The sequence below is a fragment of the Sarcophilus harrisii genome, chromosome 1, assembly GCF_902635505.1.
Source record: "Sarcophilus harrisii chromosome 1, mSarHar1.11, whole genome shotgun sequence".
Lineage (NCBI taxonomy): Eukaryota > Metazoa > Chordata > Mammalia > Dasyuromorphia > Dasyuridae > Sarcophilus > Sarcophilus harrisii.
In genome coordinates this window covers 320,445,125-320,473,083 of record NC_045426.1, presented here as the reverse complement: position 1 = coordinate 320,473,083, position 27,959 = coordinate 320,445,125, and the positions used below count along the sequence as shown (strand labels likewise).

The 27,959-nt window shown below is 35.1% G+C and overlaps 1 protein-coding gene across 2 annotated transcripts in view; it reads right to left on the bottom strand.

Moving 5' to 3' along the window:
• Positions 1 to 8,258: 8,258 nt before the first annotated feature.
• The window catches only part of FRMD3 (FERM domain containing 3), a 151,152-nt gene continuing 131,451 nt past the window's right edge, over positions 8,259 to 27,959 (bottom strand). Inside the window, exons 1-2 of one of the 2 annotated variants that reach the window (XM_031945480.1) lie at positions 25,432 to 25,719; positions 8,259 to 12,085 (exon numbers count right to left, since the gene is read on the bottom strand). In XM_031945480.1, the coding sequence (XP_031801340.1) occupies positions 11,487 to 12,085; positions 25,432 to 25,558 (726 nt within the window). In that variant the 5' untranslated portion in view covers positions 25,559 to 25,719 and the 3' untranslated portion in view covers positions 8,259 to 11,486. Of the gene's footprint in view, positions 12,086 to 25,431; positions 25,720 to 27,959 lie in introns of those variants that run through there. The other variant, XM_023497683.2, reaches the window with a different exon arrangement.

Genomic DNA, 27,959 nt, shown 5'->3' with positions numbered 1-27,959 from the left:
ATTCATTGGCCTGAATGACCTTTTTAGTGGCTTCATCCTCTGGAGTTATAATTTGAAATCTGTACTAATTCTGAAGTTGCAATCATTTGAATAAAAGTTAAGTAAATGAGCAACATGAATATTCAGATGGACCCTCCAAAGCCATTTGGTTTAACATGTGGCTCCCAGAATCTAATTTAGAAGAGATTTTGGCCACCATTTTATTTGATCCATCCAACTCAACTCAACAAGAATCTCCTCTAACTTATCTCTGATGAGTTATCAGGCGACTTTTATCTGAAGCCCTTCATGAAGAGCTACTTTCTACCTCAGAAGACAGACTATTTTTCTACTGTTGTTTTAACTGTAATTGTGTATGAATGCTACTTTGGAAAACATCCTGGCATCATAGATTTAGAACTGGAAGGGATCCTAAAAGCTCCTGGGTCCATTCTCCTTATTTTAGATGAAGATTGTAAGTAACTTGCCCAGGATCACACAACTAGTAAATATCAAATTTTAACTCAGAGTTGACTTCAAGCCCAGTAATCTTACCACTGAATTACCTAGCTGCCCATAATAGCTTCAATCATTATGTCATAATCCTATGTATCAATTATTTAACAAAAATTGGACTTCTGACAAAATATTTCCCATCTTCCTTAGGAACAGATTTGGTTGAGGAGTGTGGGAACAGAAGAGGAGCACAGAAAGGCAGAGACAAACTCGCAAAAATAGGAAGAAGAAGTTATTACCCATCATAATCTTTTCATCATTGATTAGATGATGTGAAGTTCTTCAGTGTCCAATCATTCATTTGTAGTTTTCAAACCCCAAATTGATTTTCAAAGTTATTACCTTCTACCATGTCTTCTTTGGAGTTCTGTTATGGAGGTCACATGAAACATTGAATGCATATATTCACAACCCAGTACCCTTTCTTCCCTTTATCCTTATCCATTTCTCTTTGTTCTGGGAGGCAATTGGAGTTAAATGACTTGCCTAGGTCGTATATCTGGTTAAGAGTCTGAGAACAGATTTGAACTCAGGTGCTACTGACTCTGAGGCTGGTGCTCTATTTACTGAACCACCTAGCTGCCCCTGTCCCCCATTTCTGATTAATATTTTTGCTGATTGCTGCTCTTCCCAGCAGTCAACAGAGTTTACACAATCTTCTCTCTCTTAAATACAATTCACTTGTAAACATAGCATCACTTTTGTAATATCATGGTCTTCTTAGAAAACAAAGAACACCAACAATAGCTAGTTGTCTATTTCGATGTTGAGCTGTTTGAAAGTTGAAGTTTTTTTTTGCTGTTGTTCAGTCATTTCTGACTTTTCATGGCCCCGTTTGGTTTCTTTTTGGCAATGATATTAGAATGGTTTTGCTATTTTCTTTTCCAGCTTTACAGATGACAAAACTGAGGCAAATAGGATTAAGTGACTTTTCCAGAGTTATATAGCTAATATTCAAATGAGTAAAATGAACAGACCATTTTCAGATGAAGAAACTAAAACCATTTCTAGTCATATGAAAATATGCTCTAAAGATCAGAGAATGCAAATTAAGACAACTCTGAGGTACCACTACATACCTCTCAGATTGGCTAAGATGACAGGAAAAAATAATGAATATTGGACAGCATGTGGGAAAATTGGGATACTAATACATTGTTGGTGGAATTGTGAACTGATCCAACTATTCTGCAGAGCAATTTGGAACCATGTCCAAAGGTCTATAAAAATGTGCATACCTTTGATTCAACAGTGTCTCTATTGGACCTATATCCCAAAGAGATCTTAAAGGAAAAGGGACCATATGTGTAAAAATGTTTGTGACAGCCCTTTTTGTAGTGTCAAGAAACCAGAAACTGAGTGGATGCCCATCAGTTTGGAGAATCTTAGTAAGTTATGGTATATGAATATTATGGAATATTATTGTTTTATAAGAAACAATCAGCAGGATATTTCAGAGATACCTGGAGATACTTAGATGAACTGATGCTAAGTGACATGAACAGAACTAGGGATCATTGTACGGGGCAACAAGATGATTATACAATGATCAATTCTGGTAGATGTGGCTCTCTTCAACAATGAGATGATTCAGGCCAGTTCCAATGATTTTATGATGAAGAGAGCCATCTGAAGAGAAAGGACTGTGGGAACTGCGTGTGGATCACAACATAGCATTTTTACTCTTTTTGTTGTTTGCTTGCATTTTATTTTCTTTCTCATTTTTTCCTTTTTGATCTTATTTTTCTTGTGCAACAAAATAATTGTATAAATATATATACATATATTGGATTTAATGTTATATTTTATCATGTTTAACATACATTGGATTACTTGCCATCTAGGGGAGGGAGAGGGAAGAAGAGGGGTAAAATTGGAACACAAGGTTTTGCAGAGTCAGTGTTGAAAAATTATCCATGGACATATTTTGAAAATAAAAAGCTTTAATAAAAAATAAAAATAATCTCATACATAAATATTAGGTTCTTGGGCTACTTCTATTTATCCATTATACTTCTAAATATCCATTATAGATGAAAGTCCTAATAGTAGCCCCAACCCTTGATCCTTAGCCTTGAACCCCTCTTAACTCTGACAGTAATAGATAAGACTGGCTGGAGGTTCTAAATATTATGTAAGAAGGTGCCCATAGTTTATCTTGTGACAGTGTTAACTATCCTGTTAGGTGAGTTAGACCATTCCTGCATTCTATAATCTTATAATACCAATATGGGATGGATATATAAAAAGTCATCCCAGTGAATTAAAGCTTGATTAAAGGGATAGATATAATCGAGGAGATAAGGCAAAATCTGGTAACAGGGATATTAGTTAGCACCAGGGATAGCTCCTGGTGACTGGAGTGAGTATAAAATTTAGGACTGGAAGATCCTTAGAGATCCTGTCAGAAGTTTTTAACTTCGGATCCACAGAGTCTGTGGATAAATTTCAGGGGATCTGTGAACTTAGATAGGAACAGGATCATCTTATTTTTACTTTTTATTTTCTTTATAATCTGATATATTTTATTTTATGCATTTAAAAATGTATTTGAGGCTTCATCAGACTCTCCAAGAAGTTCAAAACCCAGAAAAGATTAAAAAAAAACTTTTGATCAAATTCAGCTCCTAATTTTACAGATTGGTATAGGTCATCTTCCCTGGGAAGCCTTACTACACCCCCCCGAAGTAGGTTTTCTAGGCCCTAAAAACTTGATTTGTTAAGCAAGGTCATCATTCCCAAGATCAGGGTTTGTATCCTCGGCCATCCAGGAATAATTCATGCTATATCCTTTAGGAAGACTCGAGGTTCATTTCAGGGAGAGGAAAAGAAGGGATACAAGAAAATATTAAAGACTGTTTCTTCTGGGTTCTGGAGCCCTCCTTTTCATGGTCTTTTTCCTCTGGCATGGAGACATAAGTGTGAGCACAGAAAAACTGTTTTTGACCGTTTTGAATTTGGAAATGGAGAAAAGTCAGTGGCATGGAAACAGTATCCATCTTGGTTATTACTAGATTAGACCCCTCTAATGTAGGTTTTTAATAAACATTTATCATTATTGCTATTATTGGGCCTATGATTTCATTGGTATAGAAAACTCTCTGGTAAAGAAACTATCAATGAAGATCTGTAAGCAACAGAAAAGTACTTGAAAAACTCCTGAGAAGGTTAAGTGACTTGTCTAGGATAATACAGACAATATGTGTCAGAGGCTAAATTTGAACTCTGGTCATTCTGTCTCTCACAGTCAGATCTCTCCTCACTAGGCCAAGCTCCATTTCTTAAATAATAATGCCTCAAAAACCAACATGGTAAATGGATGGAGTATTAAGACTTAAAATTAGAATTTCATGAATTTCATTTCCTTCAGCTATTTTCACTTTATCTTTTCTGAAATAAGATTGCTTCTTTTTATTTATTTACTTTTGTACCTGTTATTCCCACCCCACCCCTAGTAAACCCTAAGCTCCTTGAGGGTAAGGCTTATTAAAAGCCTTTTTTTTGTCTTTTTATCTCTTATCCCTAAAACACTGTTTTTGACAAAATGGGAAATTAATATTTTTGCACATAATGAATCTTATTATAAACATTATCTCTGGAATTTGAAAATCTACATTCAAATCCTACCTCTCAGGTTTTCTATTTTTGTAACTGTGAGCTAATTTTATCTCCCTAGGTCTCAGTTTCCTCAACTGTAAAATGGAAGGGAAAATTCAGACGAGATAGCCTCTAAATTCCTTCCACTCTAATGCTATGATCCACTGATTTCAAAACCCACCTCTTTCTACCCTTCAGCTGCAGTAAGCCATAAGTTAATGAACCTTTCTGAGCTCTGAGTAACTAAAGTACTTACTATCTGACTCAGTGAAGACATTCCTACAAAGAAGGTTCTCATTTGCATAGTGCTTTATGCAGTGCTATAAATTCACCATCTATCTCCTTTGATCTTCACAACATCCCTAAGGGATAGAAAGCACAGCATAGCACTATTTTACTGATGAGACTCAGAAGAGTTAACTCAATCATTCAATCAATAAACTTTTATTATAAGCACCTACTATGTGCTAACCACAGCCTTAAAGTCTTATAGTCAGTAAATGGTTGGAGCTGGGACTGTTAGCTCTCCTGACTCCTATAATTTTGTGCCATTGATTATGGATATAAATGTATAAGTTACTGGGTCAGGGATTTTGCATCTCTCTGATATCACTGTATTTAAATAAAGTAGTAACATGATTTATTTCATGGATGGTCAGTATTTTCATTTTCCAATTTCCCTAAAATGGTGAAGAGCAATTATCTTAGTTACTTCCTCCCCTTCAGAATGAAGGTTAATAAAGAAAAACTGCAAGGTCTGGCAGACATCAATTTGGGAAGAGAGACAAAAGGACTTTAATAGCTCCCATAAAATAATGATCTGCAATTTCATTAGAGCAGCTGTGTGAAATTTTTCGGACAGCATAGCAGTTACTATTCCCACTGGAAGACAAAGACACAATCTGTCAGTCCAGTAAGAAGATAAAAGACTATCAAGTCACTTCGTGATTTTTGCTAATGTACTCTGAAGACCGAGTCTATTCTAAGCATGTTGCTTGCCTATTGTTCTCCCTGACACCATTCCTTTACAGCAGCAAAAGGATACATTAGTTAAAAGTAACCCATATCACTTTTTCCCTTTTGATACTTTCCAGAAGCATAGAGGGAGATGGCACATTTTGGAGGGAGGGAAATGACAATCACATTAAGGCACACATTTGCTAAACTTCAGGAAGACAAAAGAACCCAAGGATGCTGGATTTATAGACATTTAAAACCCAAGTTTGAATACGTGCTTTTCCAAGTACTACCTGTGAGACAACCTATGAACAAGTTCTTTAAACTCCCAGTTTCCTCATCTATAAAATCTGACAAGAGAATTCAGTGATTTCTAAGGTTCTTTCAATGCTTATCATGATCTTATGCGCAGAGGCAATGTAGTTTACATACTAGAAAGCTCCTTGTTCTTGCAATTAAAAGACCTGAATTTGAGGCAGTGTGGTAGAATGGAAAGACTCAGAAGAAATGGTATTGAAATCCAGCTTTGCCATTTACTATCTATGCATCTTTAACAATCTGGTTTTTCAGTTTTCTCACCCATAAAAATGACTTCAAAGGTCTTTCTACCCCTAAGATCCTATGAATTTCAGTTCTGCCAATAGTTGTGTGACCTTGGGAAGCCACTGAACCTCAGCCTAAGCTTCGAGATGATAAAACAGACATAATGCTGGTAATTAATGCCAGCATCACAGGCCTATTGTCAGAATTGAAATAATATTCAAAAACCTTAAAGCTTATATAAGCTCAGCATTTATTACATATATTAATCTCCAGAAATGTATTATCCTCGCTGATAAATTATTTCTGTCATGTGAAAATTCTGTAATATTCTGAGATTAGCTGAAAAAAATCAAAGGTGTGATGTAACAGTTAGGTAAAATCCAGCATCAGAGGGTGATTAGATCCTTGCCCATCTGATCTAAAGCCTATGTTCAAAGAGTTTTTAAATACAGAGGAGGCACAATAGCTGTTACAGGCATTGAGTTCTCAGAAGTAACACAAATATGCCTAGATTTTTTTTAAGTTAATGCAATGTTTAACATTTATTTTATGTTTAACATCTAGAGGAGAGAGTAGAGTGGGAGTGGAGGGAGGAAAAAAAATTTGGAACACAAGATTTTACAAGGGTGACTTCTTGTGCATATGTTTTGAAAATAAAGAGCTTTAATAAAAACTTTTAATTAAAAAAAATTTTAAGTGCATAGGAACATCAATTTATAGTGCATGGGTAGATCTATGCCCCCTGATAAAGAATTTTTTCATCCTTTGAATGGGGCTGTATCTCACACTGTCTCTTATATACAGAGTAACCTAAAAGTCTTAAAAGTCTAATAGTTCAAGCGCACTAAGACTTTTGTGATACCTTGTATAACCAATAGTCCAATAAAATCGGATTATTTATCACCTATATGCTCATTGAGGGCAGAGATTTTTTTTTCTTTTTCCTGGTCTTCCTAATACAAGCACAGCTCTGGTACAAGAGAAAGTGTTTAATAATAGTTTCTTAATTAATTGCTTGTTTTTTTTTTTAATTTTCCAAGTTCTTCAGTTCTTGGTTTATGCTATTTCCCTTATCTGTGATGACTTATACTATCTCCACTTCTGGAATTTTTATCCATTTAAGGTTCAACTTAAGTTCAGCTTTCTTTATGAAACCTCTCTTGATTCTTTCAGCTGGAAGTGAATTTTGCCCCTCTGAATTCTTAGGAATATTTTGTTCAAATCTCTCATGTGGCCCTTAGAACAAATAGTTTTGGTAACTAGTGCATATTTTAATTTTTCTCCTAAATTATAAGCTAACAACCAGGACTATATTTCATTCATTTCTAGGTATGAGGCGTTGCTCACCAAATATGAAAGGACAAATTTAACCATTCAAGAACTCATTTCTTAGGTAAAGTATATTACGTGTAATACTGACACCCCAATCAATTTAAAAATATATCCTGTAAATGCAAACAAGGAAAATATATATATATATATATATATATATATATAATCATGAATAGAGATTATTTTGTTTTGCTTTATTTTTGCAAGGCAATTGGGATTAAAGCCCAAGGTCACTCAGCTAGTTAATAGTCAAGTGTCTGGATTTGAAATCAAGTCCTCCTGACTATAGGGCCAGTGTTTATCCACCATGTTACCTAACTACCCCATGAATGGCAATTATTAGAAGTCACAAGACATCAAAAGACATAGCATCTTTGACTAGAGAAGGGGTGTTAGACATAGGATCTTTGACTAGAGAAGGGGTGTTCAACCTTTTTTTCTGTCATGGTTTCTGCTGGCAGTCTGTTGAAGTTTATGGACCTTCAGGTTGAGCACAAAATTAACTATTGGGATAATTATCAAAATATTTTTAGAAAGTTCACTGATTCCAGGTTAAGAATCCCTGGATTAGAGGCATACTCTTTAAATCAACTAGAGACTTTTTTGATGCAGAAGTTAAAATAATCAGAAGAACCAAAAAAAGAAACTTTAAAAATGGGTGGCTGGAGAGAAATTTAGGCAGTATATCTTCAGTGTTGCAGTGGGGAGGGGGAAAGTGGAAGAGAGCTCAGATTCTTAAACTGTGGTTCATGACTCCATATAGGGTCTTATAATTGAATGTGGGAATCTTGAAATTTATTATCAGTATTATTATCAGTAAATATTTTATTTGTATACATATTATATATATATATATATATACCTATATACCCAGGGTCATATAAAATTTATTGGGCAAAAAGGGGTCACAAGTGGAAAAAGCTTAAGAAGCCTCAGTGTAGAGTAAAACATTAAAGGTAGAGAATGCCAGAAGAAGAAGATACTATTTGACAGATAATCCCAAAGGGTATATTTTCTAATATCTTCCTAATAACACATTCAAAACTGCCCAAATTCAAAAAAATCTCTTATAGATATTTTTCCTCTCTCATGAGAAGAAAGTATCAGGAGTTACTGAGAGAAAACGTCTTATCCCACATCCTTAACAATATCACAATAGAGAGGCCTTTGATTGTTTGTTTTTTCCCAGAGTAGTTTTATTAGGGAATCCTGCCACCATATTGACATACAAAACAATCTCCATGTTGAGACAGAAATGTGAAATTCTCTGTACAAAGATAAGGCTCAAATCACAGGTACTTCCCTCCCCCCAGTTCTTTAGTAATTCAATGACGTAATCAACAATCCATAGTTTATTCTTCCCAGAGCTGTGTTTATAAATATCAGACAAACCACAAAATATATTCCAAATACATAACATTTTACAAGATAGTTCAAAGCACAGACAGAAATACACAACACTTAACCTACAAATTCTTTATGATCCAACTTTCATTAACACTGAAGCCAACTGTTTGTGTGTGTATATGTATATATCTCACTTGTGTGTACATATATATCCACAGATGTTTACACAATTATTATCACTAACAAATTAAATACTTAGTGAGTTTAACTCACTATAACTTCTACACGGAAAAGCAAACAAATATCAGAAATGCCCATGCATGTTAAAATGAGAACCTGTGTGTATATGAAATATGTATCATTACTGTGTGTACAAATACACATATAAAGACATATATATAAACACACACATATAGAAAACATGATCTATACATATACTCACACATTTCCGTTTCATCTCCAACAACATCTTGTACTATTCATTCCCAGAAATAATCTTGTCTTTATTTGATCAGCCAATAGATGACAAAAATTTCCCCAATAAACCTAATATTATCTCCAAAGCTCTAGGTAAAGGAAAGCATCACTCAAGTTTTACATTCAAGAATCCCAGTCTTAGCTTTTTGTCATTATATAAACTCATTGAATTCTTAATTTCTCAGCCAATCTGTCTATTCACAAATACATCTGTTCACTATGGGATTCTGCCCAAGAATAAGGAAATATTTAGCTGGATTTTTTTAAATCTGCATTTGTTTCTATTTAAAACACATCTTCCTAACATTGATCAATATTCTGAGGAATAGGATGTAAGATATTAAATAATAGTGTGGTAGGGAAGAAAAAATAGTTAGTAGATTTCACTAAAGCATAGTCATTTTAGAGACTAACAACTACCTTTATAATATGAATCAATAAGAAAAAGTAGGAAGAAATAAAATAAATTAATGAAATATTACTTTCCAAGTTTGTTACTTGCAAAACTCTCAAAGACAGCAAATGGAGAAAGATTGGAGGACCAATGAATTAAGGTACATCATATTATTGGATTTTTATATATTACTAGAAGGCATAATAAATTACTGAAACAATATGAACAGTAGCCTTGAAATTTAAGGTTATAAATTCTAACATAGCTAATTTAATTCAAATTATTTAAATTATTTCAGACCCAAGTAAAGAAAGGCTCCATGAGCTACCTTTCAAATCCAATTTGCAAAATCAGATGTCTAAATGAGGCATCCAGAGCCTTCTAATTGGGCTCTTAGCACCAAAAGCCAGGCATCTTTATCTATATATATATATGCCCAGATAAAAAATTACAGAGCAATTTTGAAAAATGTGCTCATGGTAAATTTAAAGGGTCAACAGAGTTTCAGAGAGCCCATAAGTTAACCAACCTCTTTTTAAATGAGGCTCACATTATAGAAAAAGCTCCAAAATGAAAAATGGGGATTTAGGGAAAGAAGTCTTTTACAAAGCAAATGCAATTATTTTATGCCATTTACTTTGTGAGGACTATAGTCCTTGCAATAGGGACATATTCTCTCTGGTAAGGCAACAAACCTCACACCCATGGTTTAAACGCTAATAAGAACGGTACTAAACCAATTTTTTCCTCCCTTATGTAGGAAAATAGTTCCATGAGGCCATGAGAACATTTCCTTGTAAAAGATCCTGCATTAAAAAAAAAAGGGATGATATTATATGCATAACAATTCTTCCATATTCTCCATGTGACCTTGTCTGCCCACAGCTAGACTTGAAAGTCAGATTTAGGATTAGAGTTGTATAAATGTTATTGCAAGCTGCATGTCTAATCTTACAGAGTAACCACTATCACATATGGAAAAGTATCTCTCTTTCTCCCTCCTTTGTCCCTCTTTTGTGTGTGTGCACACACACACACACACACACACAGGCAACCCCCACCCTTCTAGTAACTCCCTGGAGTTAGTTTCACAGAATCATCATGACTAGAATGAGGGACCTTCAATATACTTACCTTAAATTTCCTCCCTTTTGTTTTTTTAAAATGTATTTATAATAATACAAACTTCTATCAGCTCTGAGTCCATGCTTCATTCCTTTAAATCATCATATAATCTACATTTCCCATGACTTTCTTAAAGTTAAGCTATCACCACTCACCTACCATATCCTAGTTAGAAATCCTTTTGGAGGGTTACATTCTAATCCTTCTTCCCTTTCTCTCTTATTATGTACACAATGTACAATTAGCTTGGAAAGCCAGTGCCCTCTTAGGAATCACTTTCACTCTCTTCCAGTGACTTTCTGCTGCATCAGTTGAGATAGAAGATAACAGGACACAGGTGAAGGTTACTGGTCATCTTGTCAATGATAATGTCTCCCTATACTTTAGATAGAGGATAGTCAGAAACAGATTACTGAGCAACTTTTGTCATATTTCATAGGTGGTATTGTTACTTTTTAAATTAGATATATTACCCATTCTATTTTCTGTTTCCTAAACTTCCTATATCATTCTTCTAACAGTTTGCTATCTCATATGCAGTTATAACAAATTACAGAATTGTCCAGCCAAAAATATTTTTTTAAAAACAAATCTGCCAAAACATTAAAAAATTCCCCATGTACCGTTTGTGCATTAATCTTACAATCTGTACACTTAAAGAACTTCAGAAGACTTCTTTTGCTAAAAATTTACCAAAATATTTTGAACACATAAAAATATTTTTAAAAAAAACAACAAAAACCCAGCATAAACTTTGCTTGTATAGGCATTGGTTAGAAGAGATTGTTGCACTAAGGAGTATATTCAAAAATATTTCCCTCCAATTTTACTAAAATTCCGATCCTAAACCTTACAGCTAATAATGCTACAAACTTTTAAAAAAAAAAAAACAAGTTAGCTCTACATAATGTTCTATGGTATAGTAAGTAAGCAGTAAGCTTACAATGCAATAAAAATAAACATCTTTTTGGTTACTTAAATAGCCACCATTCTGGCCTATAATTAAAATAATGGTTTAGTTGACTAACTTACTTAAGTATATTGAATTATGAAAAGCTAACTTAAGGAATTGAACAGTCTGTTATATATGGATGAAAAGAGCTACCTGCTAATGGCCCCATGATCTTTCCAAAAGCCAGGCAGTTCCAAAAAAAGAAAAGAAAAAGAAAGAAAAATCACTAGTATTGAACATAGCCCTTAGTCACAAAATATGGTAACTTTATGAGCAACCCAACAAGTAGAGGATAAAGTTTATTTTTCTCGCCACCCACTCCTTGAGGGGACAGTAATATTCATAGTGGAACTGCTCAAACTCTGGTGTCTGACGAATTTCACAAAGGAAGGACAGATCGATGCCTGACTCCAAAAGAACGAGAAGGAGAGGGAACACAAACAGTAACAGTCCTAAACCTACGACAAGAAGCCTGGAGAAACTCTTGACGAAGGGATTCAGTTGGATGTTGCCAGTCAAAATGTCATAGCTCCATGTCAGGGCTCTCCGGGCTTCCTTGAGTTCCTCTTCCTCAGCCATCAAAAAGGCATTTTCATCCGCTTCTAGATCCTCAAATGAATCAGTGTCTTCTCTTTCTAACTCAAGCCTCGAAGAACAGTCAAAGAGCATGTCGATCTCATCCTCATCAACTGGGGTGGGAAGCAGGCTGGCACTTGGGTTGTAGACCAATTCTGAGATGGTCAAAGGTTCTTCTTTGATTTTCTCCTCCTGCTCCCTTGAGAAGTCCCCATACTCTCCAATGTTTTTTATTGGTGAGCTAGATATCACAGGGGCCGAATGGTCATCTTCTCTCAGCAATGGAATACCTGCCAAGAGAAATTTATTTTTCTTTTTAAAATTTGAATGTCTTTCTAATAACATTTCCAGGCTAAAGGCAAAGAGGTAGAAAACAGATTCTAGTAGTTGACAATATAAAAGAGCACGTTTGATTGTGTATAATCATGATTGAACAGGCAGCTCTGATTGACAAATCACCCATCTCAGTCAGACTTTGAAGTTCTAAGGCAGAGGAGTGGAGAAAATTGATATATTTAGAGCTGTGTGGGGCATTAGAAATTATTGTGTCTAACTCATTTCACAGACAAGAAAACAGAGACATATGGAGATTAAGTATCAGGATTTTAACTAAAATCTTTTCTTTAAGTCTGGGCAAGTCACTTAACCACTTCAGTTTCCCCATCTGAAAAATGATGGGGTAGGAGTCAATGGCCTCTAAGATCCTTTACACTTTGAACCTCTGGATTATATGACAGATCTTCATTCTGAAATGGACAGGATTTTTAATTAGCAAAATATTCCCAATAATCTGATAAAGAATATACAACAGCAACATAGTATTTTCACCCTTTTTGTTATTGTTGGCTTGTTTGCTTTTTTCTTATTTTTTATTTGATTTTTCTTGTGCAGCATGATAAATGTGGAAATGTTTGGAAGAATTACACGGTTAACTTATATTGGTTTACTATCTAGAGAAGGAAAAGAGGAGGAGGGAAGGAGAAAAATTTGGAACACAAGGGTGAATGTTGAAAACTATCGTTGAAAAAAACTTTGTATTTTAAAACTTATTATTAAAAAATAAAGCATATCCAAGAAGGACCTAGAAGTACCATAAAAGACTTCAATAAGTTATTATTTATCATTTCAATACAATCAGTTGTGGCAATCTCTGTTTTATATTTTTGAACCTCATTTCCTATGAAGGAGTCACTATTATGGGTGTAAAGAAATATCATTCAGTCATTACAACTACAACTATATAAATCAAGTATGCATCTGGCTCCATCATTCATCTATATATACATTCATATTTCATTCATCTACACCAACCAAAGTCCATAAAATCATACACTTTTTCAAAGCTGTAAGAACGACTGCTCATGTGAAATTAGCATTTCACTATCTAAAAAAATGAGTAGGATTTACTGGAAATATATGTAAAGATCTTTTTTAAATCATCACATAATATTTCCTAATTTCTAGTATCATCATGACTTTAAGAAGTTTCACTAAAAAGAGCCTTCTCAAAGAAAAGCATAATTAAAATAAGTGTTAAGAATTTTCCATCATTCTATAATTAACCATATTTGGAGTGATCCAATGGAAGAAAAAAATCTCACAATGAAGGGGAAAATGTAAAAAAAAAATTGTGATTTGCAATGTGTAAATGGATAATATTTCTAAAATCTAAAAATGTCATACCATTTGGATATGATGTCTCATTTATAAAAGAGGATATGGCAAACACTATATATGATTGAGAATTTTGACCCAGGAAGAAAATATTTCTTCCTTTTTTCCCTTCCCAAATTCTAAGATTTACCCCAACTAGTCTCTCTGCTGTAAAACACTATTTCCTTCATTCATATTTTGGCACTGATTTTCCTCTAGGTATCCAAAGCATTTTCTTCTCATTAACCACTAGATTCCTTCAAAACTTTGTTCAAGTGCCACTTTCTACATGAAACCTTTCCTATTTTACTTAAAATTTAGCGCCCTTGTTCCCCCTCAAAAAAACTGACTTTGTATTTATTCTGCATATGTGTGTTTATTTCTTCACCAATAAAATGATAACTATTATTTTATTGATGAAGACACCATTTTATTTTTGTTTTTGTACACTCATCGCCTAAGCCATGCCTGAAAAGTACTATAACACTTAATAAAATATTTGTTGATTGATTTTCATGTTGCATATCATGGCTCAGGATCTTAGCTTTTCAGCTAGAAGAGATGATCTAGGTCATTTGATCCATTCTTAAAACTACTTATCCTTCTTTTGTCTGAACTCACCTTCCTTCTCCTACTATTTTTTGACACTTTATTCAAAGTTAATCCTTGATACTATCTTCCCTGTCTCTTCTCAACATTATTTCTTATCAAGGTATCTCTCCTCCATGATGTGACCCTCTCACTCAATTATATTACCCCTCTGACTCTTGTTCTCTTTCCCCTGTAAAAGAAGAATGGGGGTAACCTGTGGTTTTCAGGCTTGGTTAATTTGCTTGGACCTTAGTTGCTGAGTAAGGATCTGAAGTTCCAGTGTTTGGTTCATACTCATTCCACAGAAAAATAAGGTACACAAATCAAGAAAAAGGAAATTTAAAAGTGATCCCATTATGCTTACTGCTTCTCAGTCCCCCCCCACCAAAAAAATACAGGAGGCTCTGCAAGGCTCTGCAATACAGAGCCTAAAAGGTTCTCTTCAAACAAAACTACACATGTTAAACTCATACAAAACTCCCTGATAGATGCAATCAAAGCAGTAACTTAGTTCAGCAATCCCCTAGTGACCAGAATCACAATCAGTCATTCAAAAAACAAGCAAATAATAAGTGCCTGTTGTGTCCCACATAATCTACTAGGAGCTAGAGATGTAAATACAAAAAATAAAGCAATTCCTCCTAATAAGGAGTTTCTATTCTAAGGAAGGAGACAGTCACAGAGACAGATGGGAGCCCTGAAGCCATATATCTATCTGATCTATGCATGTATCCATAATTTCACCCAGCATAGAATCATCTGGTTTTCTCATAGAGACTTATACCGAGGAAGATCCATTAACCTCCAGATACAATACTTTCTACTTTTGGATGTATCAAAGGGAAGAGGAAATAAAATAAAGAGATACATGCTTGCCTAAAATGTTTGCCAGTGTCACCAGGTTGCTCTACATAAAGTTAACAGCAGCTGACTTATAATTATTCAAACTACCATAGCTGAGCGACTTTTTTCCCTACTGACATACACTTAGGTACCAAAAAATGACTAGAAATAGAAAATTCGTAGAGTTAGTCTTACTGAAATGTTTGATAAGCTCACTTGATTTATTGGTGTTTTAAAAATATAAGTAAATAAATATACTGAGCAAATTTCTAAAGCTCACCTTCTGAATAACTGTTTTGGAATCTACAATTCTATAAGTCTGAATATAGATCAAGCTATATTCAGTGATTAGTCTATAGTAAGGTACCTTTAATTTTTTTAGTCAGGGAAAAATAACTCGTTTCTTACTTGTTAAATATATGGTTCCTTATTTATACTGTATCTTTGAGGCTATGAATTTAGATTATACAAAAGACCACTGACCTGGAATTAGAGTGAGGAATGGGGGGGGGGGAGGGAGGAAAAAAGGAAAATTTCAGAGAACTACAGTAGGAATCAGGAAGAGCCAAGTTCAAATCCAGTCTCAGAAAGATACTTGTTACATAACCTCAGGAAACCATTTAAACTTTTGCCTGCCTAGTTTCATCATCTATTAAGTGGGGATAATAATAACATCTACCACAAGGTTTCTTCTGAGAATAAAAATTAAGCACTTTGCAAAATTTAAGTGCTATACAAATGCTAGCTGTTATTATTGTAAATGATAACAATGAACATAAAATGCTTCAAACTATTAATAAAAAAAATATGAATTAAAACAACTCTGAGGTTCTGGGTTATATTCCTCAATCAAGAAGGCAAAGAAAACAAAAAATGTCACTGGACCCAGATGGCTCTGGAGGGGAAAGGGAGACAGGTGACCTTGCATAGCTCTTAATAAATGTCAACAAACATGAACATATTCAAATCAGAACAGAAAAAATAAATTATATGGAATCACAAATCTCTATTGTAATCAGTTTTTTAAAAGATATCAAATTTGACAAGATGACACGGACACTACTTATTTATCTGTGTCTGCTACTAAACCTTCTGCTTTCCTCTGTTTATTTTCAATGGTATTCTTTGCTTCTTTGGTTTATCATTATCACTCACCCTCCCAAACTTTTGTACAACAAAACATTATTATATGTTGTTGTGATTTGTCCTTCGTACTAGAAAAGGACCACAATATCAGGGAAGTGATGCCATGATATGAAAGTGACTTGGATTTGAATGAGAGAAATCTAGGTAAGGTCATAGTGGGCAGATTTAGATTAAGACAACTGGAGATGGCTCTGGATGATTAAGATGCTTATGAAAAGAGAATATACACATAAAGAGTAGTAATATATAAGTAAATATATAATAAGTATATATTTATATAAATGCATAGATTTTAAATATATTTCATATCTATAATATGATGTCCTTGAAAGCAGGAGTTATTTTTATTTAGCTATTGTATCTCCAGTGTCTAGCAACATGCCTAGCATATTATAGGCTCTTAATAAATGCCATTTGAATTAAATGGAGGGAGGGGAAGGGAAAATGAATAGTTAGTATCTGAGCCCTAAAAAGGAATCAAGATTCATTGAGTCTTCTGTAAATGGTCTGCAGCTCAGAGACATCCTCTAAATAGGAACTTAATAAGAAATTCAATAGAAAAGCCAGGAAGAGAAAAATTCAGTCTAGTGAGGTACAAAGAAGGTACACAAGAAACCAGACTAAAAAACCAAAGTGTAGCAGCTGTCATTGAGGTATGTGGCCTCTGGGTGGCACTGTGCCCAGACAGTAGGCTCATAAATTCCAGGGCAAAAGATGGAGTCGTCCTTCACCCAAAGGGCAGAATAGTCAAAAAGAGAATTAGGGTTTCTAGAAGCACGGACACATTCAGGAAAGTAAAAGTCCTAAAATCCAAGGGAGAAAACTCTGGAGATCAGCTAAGGGGGTTCTGTCTCATGATCAGGAAGCCAATAATGACAGTAAAACTTCAGAGAGGCATGAATCTATGGAGACCACTAAAAAAGAACAAGGAACATGGCTTTAAAGTCCTTGTGGAACAGTCATAAGAGGATTCTTTGTGAAGTCAACTAGAAAAGTTCCTGTCACACATCAGGAGTCTGGATCGCACTCTATAATTTCTAAAGGAGCTCAAAGCTAGATCAAACCAAATCTTGCTTGGATTAGAAGCCTCTACACGATTATAACTAAAATCAAATAAGATTACGACCAAGTGATATCTGGGGTCAATTCACCCAGAAAATGTTAAACATCTACTATGTGCACAACACTGAAAACTTCAGTATATCCCTAGCCTCACCAATATAGGTTTCCAAACAAGAAAGTAGGTTTCTTGAAAGCAGACTATTTTTCCTTTTTCTTCATATTTTCAGCATTTACATGGTACCCAGCACTTAGGAAATGTTTAATAAATGTTTTATTTATTGACTGATTGATATAGATCATTACTCTTGCATACTTATTCTATGCAACTTTATTCATGTCTTCCCATAAGCTAATCATAAAAAATTTATCTAATAAGATTGAGGTCTTTGTCCTGTTCTTTTGATATGATGAAGCTATCAATGTGAGTTGCCCATCGATTGTCTAATTCCTCTGTGACCATCTGATCTTTATTTTCCCCCCATTCATGTATTTTTTGGTAGGTAAAAAGCAAAAGCAAAAATAATCTCTGTCTTCAAATGCCTTACATTTTAATGTATACAACCAATTAATAAGAAAAATGAAGGGATTGTAACCTAGCTCATTGGAGGGATTTCCCACACTGATGAAAGTGTGATTCTTCTGAAGCACTGCAGCTTCAAATTCAAATGGGAGTCTAGAAAAAATGGGGTTTGAAAGACTAAATAATATATAGCTGAACCCATAGCTTGTTAGAGTAAGAGACCTTTCTTCCTTTGGCCCTGTACCAGCAGAAGTGACAACAACAGCAATGTTGGGCTGATTGCCTCCTGGCAGTTCCATGACTTCTGGCGCAGGAACCCTCTGAATGAGGGGAATGCTCCAAAGAATGTTCTCAGGGACATATTGTCCTCTGATTCCCAGGTTAAAACTCCTGGTTAAAAACATCCCCTGATCTGAAGCAGAGAACATCTCAGTGACAAACAAAACATCTTGGGAACACTACCCCCTCAACAATTTCCCTAACTATCATTCCTAGAGGGAATAGAGTGGACAAATTCATTTAAGAAATTTTAAATTTTTAACTATTGGTATAAATGTCCATGCAACTAACATAATTCAGAAACTAATGAAGAGATCCAGGGTCAACTTGCCACAGGCCTAGTCTTCTACAGCCATGTCTTGTTACATTTCCTTCTCTTATTATCCTAAGAGCATGGGCTCTGATCTCTTTACCTATGACCCTTTTTTGTAGATAGAGGGCTGGAGAAAAATACCTGGAATTGCAGAAAGTTCAGGTACAACTCAGAAGAACACTAAATATAGAATGATTATATAGTAATGATAAAACTTGACTATTTTAATGAAATATCAAAAATGAGATGGAAATTTTCAATTCAAAAATACTTATTGAGTAACTACTATGCTCAAGGCATGTGCTAAGGGCTGAAGAATATATAATAAAACTAATATTTATATAACATCTTAGCAAAGCATTTTAAATATTTAAGAGGTGTATCTAATTGGATTTCAGGTAAAAATAATGGAAGAGTTTTGCAAAAGACAGAAATATTGACATATAAAGGAGAAACCATTTTGAATATAAAGTAAAGCTTTTTATACCTTAGAAAAGGCCTAACAATTTTGGCACACACCTTTGGCTTGAAGAGCCAAGTGGTTGAACACTCCACCAAGCCCAGCCCAGGCAGCAATAGCCCAACATCTGAGCAACTGGTCCCACTTAGTCAATTAGCCCAGATACAGAACCTGCCCAGACCAATATGGCAGCATTCTGTCCAGAAGCAGAGACTTTCCTCTTCCCAGGTCCAACAGTTGATCAAATCAAGTGACTTACTCACACAACCCAGTAGTAGAATGACCCAACCAACAGAGATACCATGCTTGGCAAGGAGTACGCCCAGTTCAATAGCAGAGTGATTCATCTTTCCCAGTACCTTGCACCATAGTAAACTTTACAAAGATAGAAATAAAAAAAAAAAAAGATCTTGCTCTTCCAGAATTATGAGTTGTCTTGGCTATCTATGTTCCTCATATAAGTGCTTTAGGTCCATGTCTACTTTTCCCTTTGGAATAAATATATTTAGGGGACAATAGCCACCAGCTTTGAGGGTGGAGTTAAAGGGATGGGAATTACTCCATTATTGTTTTCACTATATCATTTGAGTAAATGCCTTTTGTAAAAAGCTACCCAAATGTACTGAATATTTGTTAAAAAGGAAGCACACTGGTGAAGTCCTGTAAACCATATTCTTAGGAAAATATCCACTTACAGGGTCAACCTTAGAACCTTGGGTAGCAGCCACCCCTCTGCCAATACCAATGTTAAGTGGAAGAGTTGGTCAAGAGGGAGAAAGACAACATTTACACATAGATTTAGAACAAAAAGGAACCTCAAAAACCAGCTGTCATTTTAGAGGAAAGAACTGGAAGTTTTTGCTGATCTCGGAGTCATGGGAACTAAATCCAAATTCCATTTCTGCTATTGATTATATGTGTGACTTGAAATACCACTTTGTCTTTTGGGATCCTGGTTTTTTGATCTGTAAAAATAAGGATATTGGAGCAGATGTCTTAGGTCCTTTCAAGGTGTATATATGTGATCCTACTCTTTGATTCTACAAGCATGTTGTTAGGTAAATAACAAAAGTATAAATATCTTTATTATACCAATGAGGAAATGGAGGCTCAGGAAAATTGCTTGCCCAACATATAGCAAGTCATGGGATTTGACTTATCTGTCACTGATGCCTCACCCAGAAACAAACTTTGTAAGTTTTCTCTGCAGAAAGGAAGTCGTATTCTTCAGAGTTGTGAGGTACTATGAGTTACTGAGACATACATTTCCCTACAAGTAGATTTCACTATCCTTTCAAGTTTAAATTCATGCCAATTCTTCCTATCAGAGTTTCCTGATTCCAAGTCCAGCTTTAAATGCTCAAAAATGAATAGGTATAATCCCTGCCCCCTCATGAACCTTATAATTCAAAATGGTAGTTGAGACATGAACACAAAGGATTTTCTTGCAAGATAACTCACATTTAAATGGCTCTTTAAGCTTTACAAAGCATGTTGTTGTTGTTGGGTTGTTCCAGTCATGTCTGACTCTTCATGGCTCCATTTGGGGTTTTCTTGGCATAAATATTGGAGTGTCTGACATTTCTTTCTTCAACTCATTTTACAGATGTGGAAACTAAGGCAAATAGGGTTAAGTGACATGCCTAGGGTCACACAGCTAGTAAGTATCTGAGGTCAATTTTGAACTTGTCTTCCTTACTCCAGGTCCATTGAGTTCTAGTCATTGAGCCACCTAGCTGCCTTTACAAAGCATAGTGTATGAAAAATATTTAAGATGTGCAAAGTGCTGTACTAGGCCTGAAGTTATAAACCTCATGTCCTGTGGTTTCAATGAAAATATGCTACAACTATTACATTCATCCAATGAAGAATTTTATTGTCACATACTCTAAAGAGCAGCTTTTTGCACTATGGTTTGTGACCCCACATGGGGTCTAGTAACTAAATGTGAGGATCACAAAATTACGATTTTCATAAATGTTTGATTTGTATACTTATTTTATATACCTAACATCCTCAGGGTCATATAAAAATTTTTCAGGCAAAAAGGGATCATGAATGGAAAAAGTTTAAAAAGCCCTGCTCTATAGCACATCATATTGAGAAAGCATTTGATGTGGTTAGTAGTAGAAGTTATAGCTGAAAGGGGGCTTAGAAATCTCCTAGTTGAATTCCTGGGTTTAAAGATGAGGAAACTGAAGCCCCCAAAAGTGAGATGACCTATTGTAGTTCACATAGAGAGTAAACAGAAGAGCCAAAGTTTGACTCCAGAATCTCTGATTCCCATGATATCACACTATCTAAATAAATATTCTTGAAATATTCAATGTCTGTTCTTTTTAAAAATTATATAGACTCAAGAAAAAAACAACAATAGAGGCATGGAAACAAACACAAACACTTGTAATATCAATCTAGCACAAGGCAGATAAGAAGGGAGGAGAAATAGATCAGCTGTGCAGTAATGCTACAGGTCTAAATCAAGCATTAACAGAGAAGCAGGAATTCCAACAAGCTATCCCATCCCTCTAATTACAGTACTAGATAATTTCTCTGGCTGCTCAGCCTGGAAATTTCTAAATTTCTAAATAGTTGGAATTGGTAGAATTTCCCTGGAGATTATTCTCCACCTGGCTCTCTTCTACTAGCATGTAGTTCTTTAAAAAACAAAACAAAACAAAATACCAATGTAAGCTCTATTTAATTTTTCTCAGTTTCCTCCTGGTTAAGTTTCCATCCAGTGATTCCAAGCCAACTGAGTCTACATCCACTACTTTAGCAATTGCTTAACTAGATGTTTGTCTCTGGATGACTCACTATTCTATTGACTAGTCACATTCTCTGACCCTGTTGCTGACAACGTTTTTCTTTGAGTGTCTGGGAGTGTCTATGAAAGCCAAATGCCTGACTCATGAACCTCTCCACACCCAGGAGACACACGTATCATATGCCTGCTGGCTGGCAGCTGTATCCATCCTTGGCAAAGGGTGCTGCTTTTTGAAACAAAGTCTCCTGGTCTTGTAGGCTAACAACAGCTAGGTTCAAAGGTAGTATTTTAGGAGTCTACTTAGCAATCTTTGGCTCCATCATAATTTTTGATTGACATCCTATTGCCTTCTAGATATTCAGCAGAGAGGATAAAGGCAATAAAAATATATTCTTCCTCCACTCTACTCCAGACAAAATAAAAGATACAGGAAAAGGTCAATGGGGAGCAATAATCGGTCCTGTAACTAGACTGGGGATGACTTTCTGCTATTGATAAGGGTTAGACTTCCTGAATTCACAAGTGGGCTGAGATTTCTAATAACCTCCTCAGATCTGGTTCTTCAAAAGCAAATAATATGACTTTGCTTCCTCTTCTCAGGTTGTTGCTTTTTCTTCATTCTCAAAGAAGATATGACGTCAGGGAAATGCTACCATGACTTGCAAGTGAGTTGTATTTAAGTGAGGGAGGACTGTGCAAGGTCACCAGCCTCTCTCTCTCCTCCAGAGCCATCTGGGTTCAGTGGCAACATATAGGTCAGGATGACTAGAGATGGCCTTGAGGCAGTGGGTGGAGATTTTGGCCTCTTTAAGTTAAGATCTTTCCCAGGTCCCAATTTGACTGACTGGAATTGAGGAAAAGGCTATGGAGAGTCCTGCCTTTTATTCTTCTTCTCTGCAAAAGTTACTTGTGAGAAGTAGAAGATCTGATTCTCGGCTCACCTCTCTGTTTTCCTTCCTTCATTCTTTTCATCTTCTTGCAATTGTGTTTATGTAGTTCCAATGTGTGTTTTGGCAGGTAGATTACCAAGTATTTTATACTGCTGTAGTCATATGAAATGGAATTTCTCTTTCTTTTTTCTTGCTAGATCAGAAATGTTGATTAATCTTTCTTGCTGAGGGCAGGCCTGGAAGACCTACACAGCCTTGTAAAAAGGAAGCCCAATTAGACTCCAGAGAGGGAACCTAATTTCACCTATTTTAAGGATTTTGTATGTCTGTGTCTTTGGGGTTAGTCTAGTCGGTCAACAAGCATTTAATAAGCCCCTACTTTTTGCCAGGCAAAAAAATAATCCCCTTTCTCAAAGAACTCAGTCAGATTGTGAAGGAGGGGGAGAATAACTATGAATTGGAGATAATCAATAAAGATAAGCATTAGCATTAATACGCATTAAACATTGGGAAAAAGCTTCTCTTAAAAGATGTGATTTTTCCTGGAACTGAAAGGAAGCTGGGAAGGCCAGAACATAAAGAGGAGGGGAGAGAGCATTCCAGGCATGGAATTAACATGTGAAATTAACATTTCACAGTCAGTGAAAATACCCAGAATTGGGAGATGAATTGTCTTGTATGTAGAACAGCAAGAAGGAGGATCTCAAAATCTATGGGGGTAAGATGTCAGAAGACTAGAACTATCAGAGGGAGATACATTGAAAAGGGCTTTGAACGCCACAGAGAGGATTTTATATGTGATTCTAGAAGTGATGGGATACAATAAACTAGAGTTTATTTAAACTGTTTTTTAAACTCTATTTTTAGGCAGTTAGATGGCCTGGAATCAGGAAGATTCATGTTCCTGTATTCAAATTCAGCTTCAGACACATTAGGTGTGTGATTCCAGGCAAGTCAGTTAATCCTGTTTACCTCAGTTTCCTGGAAAAGGAAATATCAAACCACCCCAGTATTTTGTCAAGAAAACCCCAAATGGACACAACTGAACAATAACAACAAAATTAAATATGAGAATAAAAAAGTTAAAGTCTGTATTTTATTGTTAAGAATGAAATCCTTTTTTATATTTTGGTGGATTGGGTATGCTTATGGAGATAGAAGGAGCCTAGATCTATAATTTCACTGGTAAAGTGAATGCATATGTTTCTCTTTGCAACTTTGAACTTTAGGGTAATGGGACATTAAGTAACTTACTTAGGGGTCACAATGCCAGGATGTGTCAGAGATGTTGCTTTATCCTAAATCTTCTTGGCTCTGAGACCATTTATCTAATCAATATACTACACTGCTCCTGCAGGTTTACAGAAGCAGAAATTCTCAAATCCACATGCTTAGTTTCTTTTATCCTTCTCTCAAAACTATTTATTTATTCAGTGGGGTTTAGCTAGGCCAGTGTCCTTGCATCTGCTTGCTTTAAAGTTACAATGATGATGACTAGCATCACTGAAAGTCTCTAAGGTTGGAAAACACTTTACATGTATTATTTCATTTGATCCTCACAAACTATGATAATTTGCAGTAATTATAAACCACCCCCCTCACCTCTGAGATGGGTACTATTATCATCATCTATACTTTACAGAGAAGGAAACTGAGTCAGAAAAATTAAATGACTTGCCCAGGATTAGACAGCTGTAGGATCTGAAGCAAAATTTGAATTCAGGTCTTTCTGACTTCAATTGCAACATCTCATCAAATAAACCACCTAGCTGCTGACATAGTTTAAAAGAAACCAACAGTTGCTACCAGCTCTTCTTAAACCTATGTGCATGTCCCTTCATCTCTATTGTTTGCCAAATAATTCTTTCTGTTCTTTGGGGGGGGTTTTTTGAGGGGGAAAGCTCATATTTCACTGTCTTTGACTAGTCAGTGTATTGATTTTCTTTAAAGGAAGGAAGAAGAGAAACAGGCATTTATTAAGCATTGACCATGTACAAGGCACAGGGCTAAGCCCTTTGCAAATATTATCTCATGTAATCTACTCAAAAACTCTATGAGGAAGATATTATTATTAATCTCATTTTACAATTGAGAAAACTGAGGCAGATTTTAATAGTTAAGGTATGGGTTAACTTATAGCAGGGCTCCTTAAACTTTTTCCACTCATGACCCCTTTTCACCTAAGAAATTTTTATGCTACCCTAGGTATATAGGAATATAAAATACATATACAAGCATATTAAACAGGCATATAAATTATTATTTTACTGATAATAAATCATAAAGAAATTTATTTTTTAAAAATTCTTTGTTATTCATGTAATTTTACCATTTATTAAAGATGAAAGCAAATTTTTATGCTAATGAAATAGATATGCTTGTTTATTTTTACATAAAGAATTACATCTTGACTGAATATTTGATACCTTTCACTGTTGTCAAATTTTTGAGACCTCCATATTCAATTATGCAACCCCATATGAAATTGTGAACCACTGTGAACTACAATTTAAGAAGAGTTGCTCTAGAAATTAAGTCCAGAATCTCCAAGCTATTTAAGAATCGAAGGCTGGATTTGAACTCAGTTCTATCCACTGTTTCACTTAGCTGCCTGGAATCATACCATCACATCATAGCTTTATAGCTAGAAAGGATCTTCGTGGTCATGTAGTCTAACTACCTCTATTTACAGCTGAAGAAACTGGGGCCCATAGAGGTAGAGTTTCCCCCTATATAATTATTGAGCAATTAGTGTAGAAATAAGCAACACTGCCTCATGCCTTTTTCACAAATTACTGGTTGTTAATTATCATGTACTCTACCCTTAAAACATGCTTTCTATAACTTTTGCTTCCAGAAGGAACTCATTAATAAGCTTCCAGTCACTTAACCATCAACAATTTGCTCAGGTTTGGAAGGCAATGCACATTTTCAGAAAGGTAGATTAACAATTCTTTTCTCCTTCCTTTCCCTTATCACTGTAAATAAAAAATAAGAATCCTGTCACTAAAGTTCACAGCTGGCTGCTCTGCCTGAAATGCCTGAGTAAATGCAGCTGGAAGCCACTCAAAATCCCCAGAAACCAACTTACAAAAAGGGAAACTACACATACCGACGTTTCTCGCAGTGATCCTGGCACCGTGTCTCAGCAGCCGCACAAAGACATTATTGCTGCAGTGGTTAACCATGTGTAAGTGGAGGCTTCTGCGAGTCTGGATCTTCACCAGACATTTGACCATATTGGTTATTTCTATTTGGTTTCATTTATTTCACCTGAAACGCCAAGGTGACGTTACCACCGGCTCTGCACTTGGCTTTGACCTTTGACGAAGTGACCACTGAGTTTTATAAGACCAAGGCAAGTCCTCCTGAATGAATCAAATGTCAGGTTCCTCATGTGGCCAACAGAAATATCCCACTAGGGATCAGAATGGAGAGGGGGGAGGGAGAAGGAGGCATGTTATTTTTAACCACTTCATCACACTCCAATGCACAATGCCACATTGTGTACTGCCCCTTACTTAGCCAGCCTGATGACTCAGTCAAAATATTTATCTGTGTCATTACCAGGTCCCCAAATGGGTAGAATCCAACCAACCTCAACCCAAAACCCAAACTCTTTGTTTCAATAATTTCACTAGTAGGAATATTCCCTTAAAAATGCTATGCAGGGGGAGAAGGGGAGGGAGGGAGAGATGTGAATTCAAAGATTTTTGTAACAACATTATATATAAAGGGATACAATTTGAAAGCAATCTTAATGTCCACCCAAAGGGAAATGGCCAAGTAAATTGTGACAGATCCATGTAATAGATGCATATGATGGCATTAAAACCATCAAGAGATGAGAGATGCAAAGAAATGTGAAAGGATCTTTAAGAAGTTATGCAAAGAGCAAAAAAAAAAAAAAAACAGCCATAGAAAAATGGATCACACAATGGTTATTACTCATTAAGAAAAAAAGTAGATTAGTAGTGATTAGACAAAGAAATCTGAAAGGGACTGGGATGGGGCAACAAGAAAGTAAACTATTCACTGAAAATTAATATATATATATATATATATATATATATATATATAAAATCACTATGAAAACTGAATTACATCAATATACAATATTAAGTTTTGAATGTAATATTTAATTTGAATCAAAAACAATGACAATAAACTTCCATGCATTTGCATTATTATTATCTTTATTTTATAAAAGATAGGATTCAAACTCAGTATTTAAATTCCAAGTATCTGGAACAGTATTATATTTGAATACATAGGGCATATACCAAATTCAAATGCAACCTAATTTGAAAGACTTTTGTTCTGCCCTTTTGAGTATATAACTAGAAAGACTTTCCAATTATCTTGTTATAACAGTACCCAAAATATCATATTTAATGGGATTTCTGCTTCAATACCAAGATTTCTACTTCAATAATTTTTGCTACAGCTTTGCCAGTTTTCCGACTTCTTATTTAGAGAAAAAAAGTATTTTCCTTATATAATTTCAGGATATGCACACAGATTGTTTTCATGTTCCAGATATTTCTTTCCATATGTCTAGGCTTATTGATTCTTCCCTCTCCCAGCAATAAAGAATGGATCAGGATTCTGTTGGCTACTTTGGGAAAAGAGCTCAAATAGTGATTAGCAAATATGTATTAAATACTGATTATGTGCTAGGTAATGAAAATTTAAAAAAAAACAAAGAATGAAACAATCTCTATTTATACAAAGCTTACATCTTAAAGAGGTGTGTATATTAAAGAATCAACTCCCAAATATTCACATAAATTTAATTGTGACTTAACTGTAGTACAACATCAATGAGCTTGTATTGGTCTGATTGGCCACAGTTGAACACACACACTGTAGCTTGACTCTAATATAATGATATTATTTTGGTCTTCTCTTCAGTACTGAAAGACAACAACCAATCAATATCTATCTACTCATCTACAGATATCTATACATATACATATGTGTACATGTATATCCATGTAATTGTACATATATCTAATATGCAGGTATCACATACATAGCATAATTATAAAGTTAATAAATATATACAATAAGAAATTGGTCTTAGAGATAACCTCTAAATTTTAATTATCTATGTTATCTCTAATTTCAATTAGTATGGTTGACTGTCAAAAATATATAAAACATATTTTATAAGATAGCATTTTTCATGACTTAAACTTCTGTATTAGGGCCCCTATGAGTTTAAGATTCTATTTAAATCCATCATATTCCTTAAAGGATTTTCCTCATGAAAGTTGTTCATATTTACATATTATTTTATAGTCTAAACAAAAATTGCTTTTCTCACAACTCAGTGGGGTAGAAAGTGCAATTATTGTCTGCATTTTACAGATCAGCAACTTGGCACTTAACTAGTGATAGTTCCAGAAATTGAACTCCAATTGTGGATTTTTTTGAAAATAACCAGGTGGCACAGTAGAAAGAACACTGTCCAAAGATTCTGAGCTTTGAGATAATTGCCAACCGGCCAATTAAGAAGCATTCAAGAACCCAGGTGTCAGGCACTATGCCCACATAGAATGCAAAAACTATATTACTTACATCTCTGTTTCCTCATCTGAAAAATGGGAATAATCATCTTAATGATTTGCGGTGAGG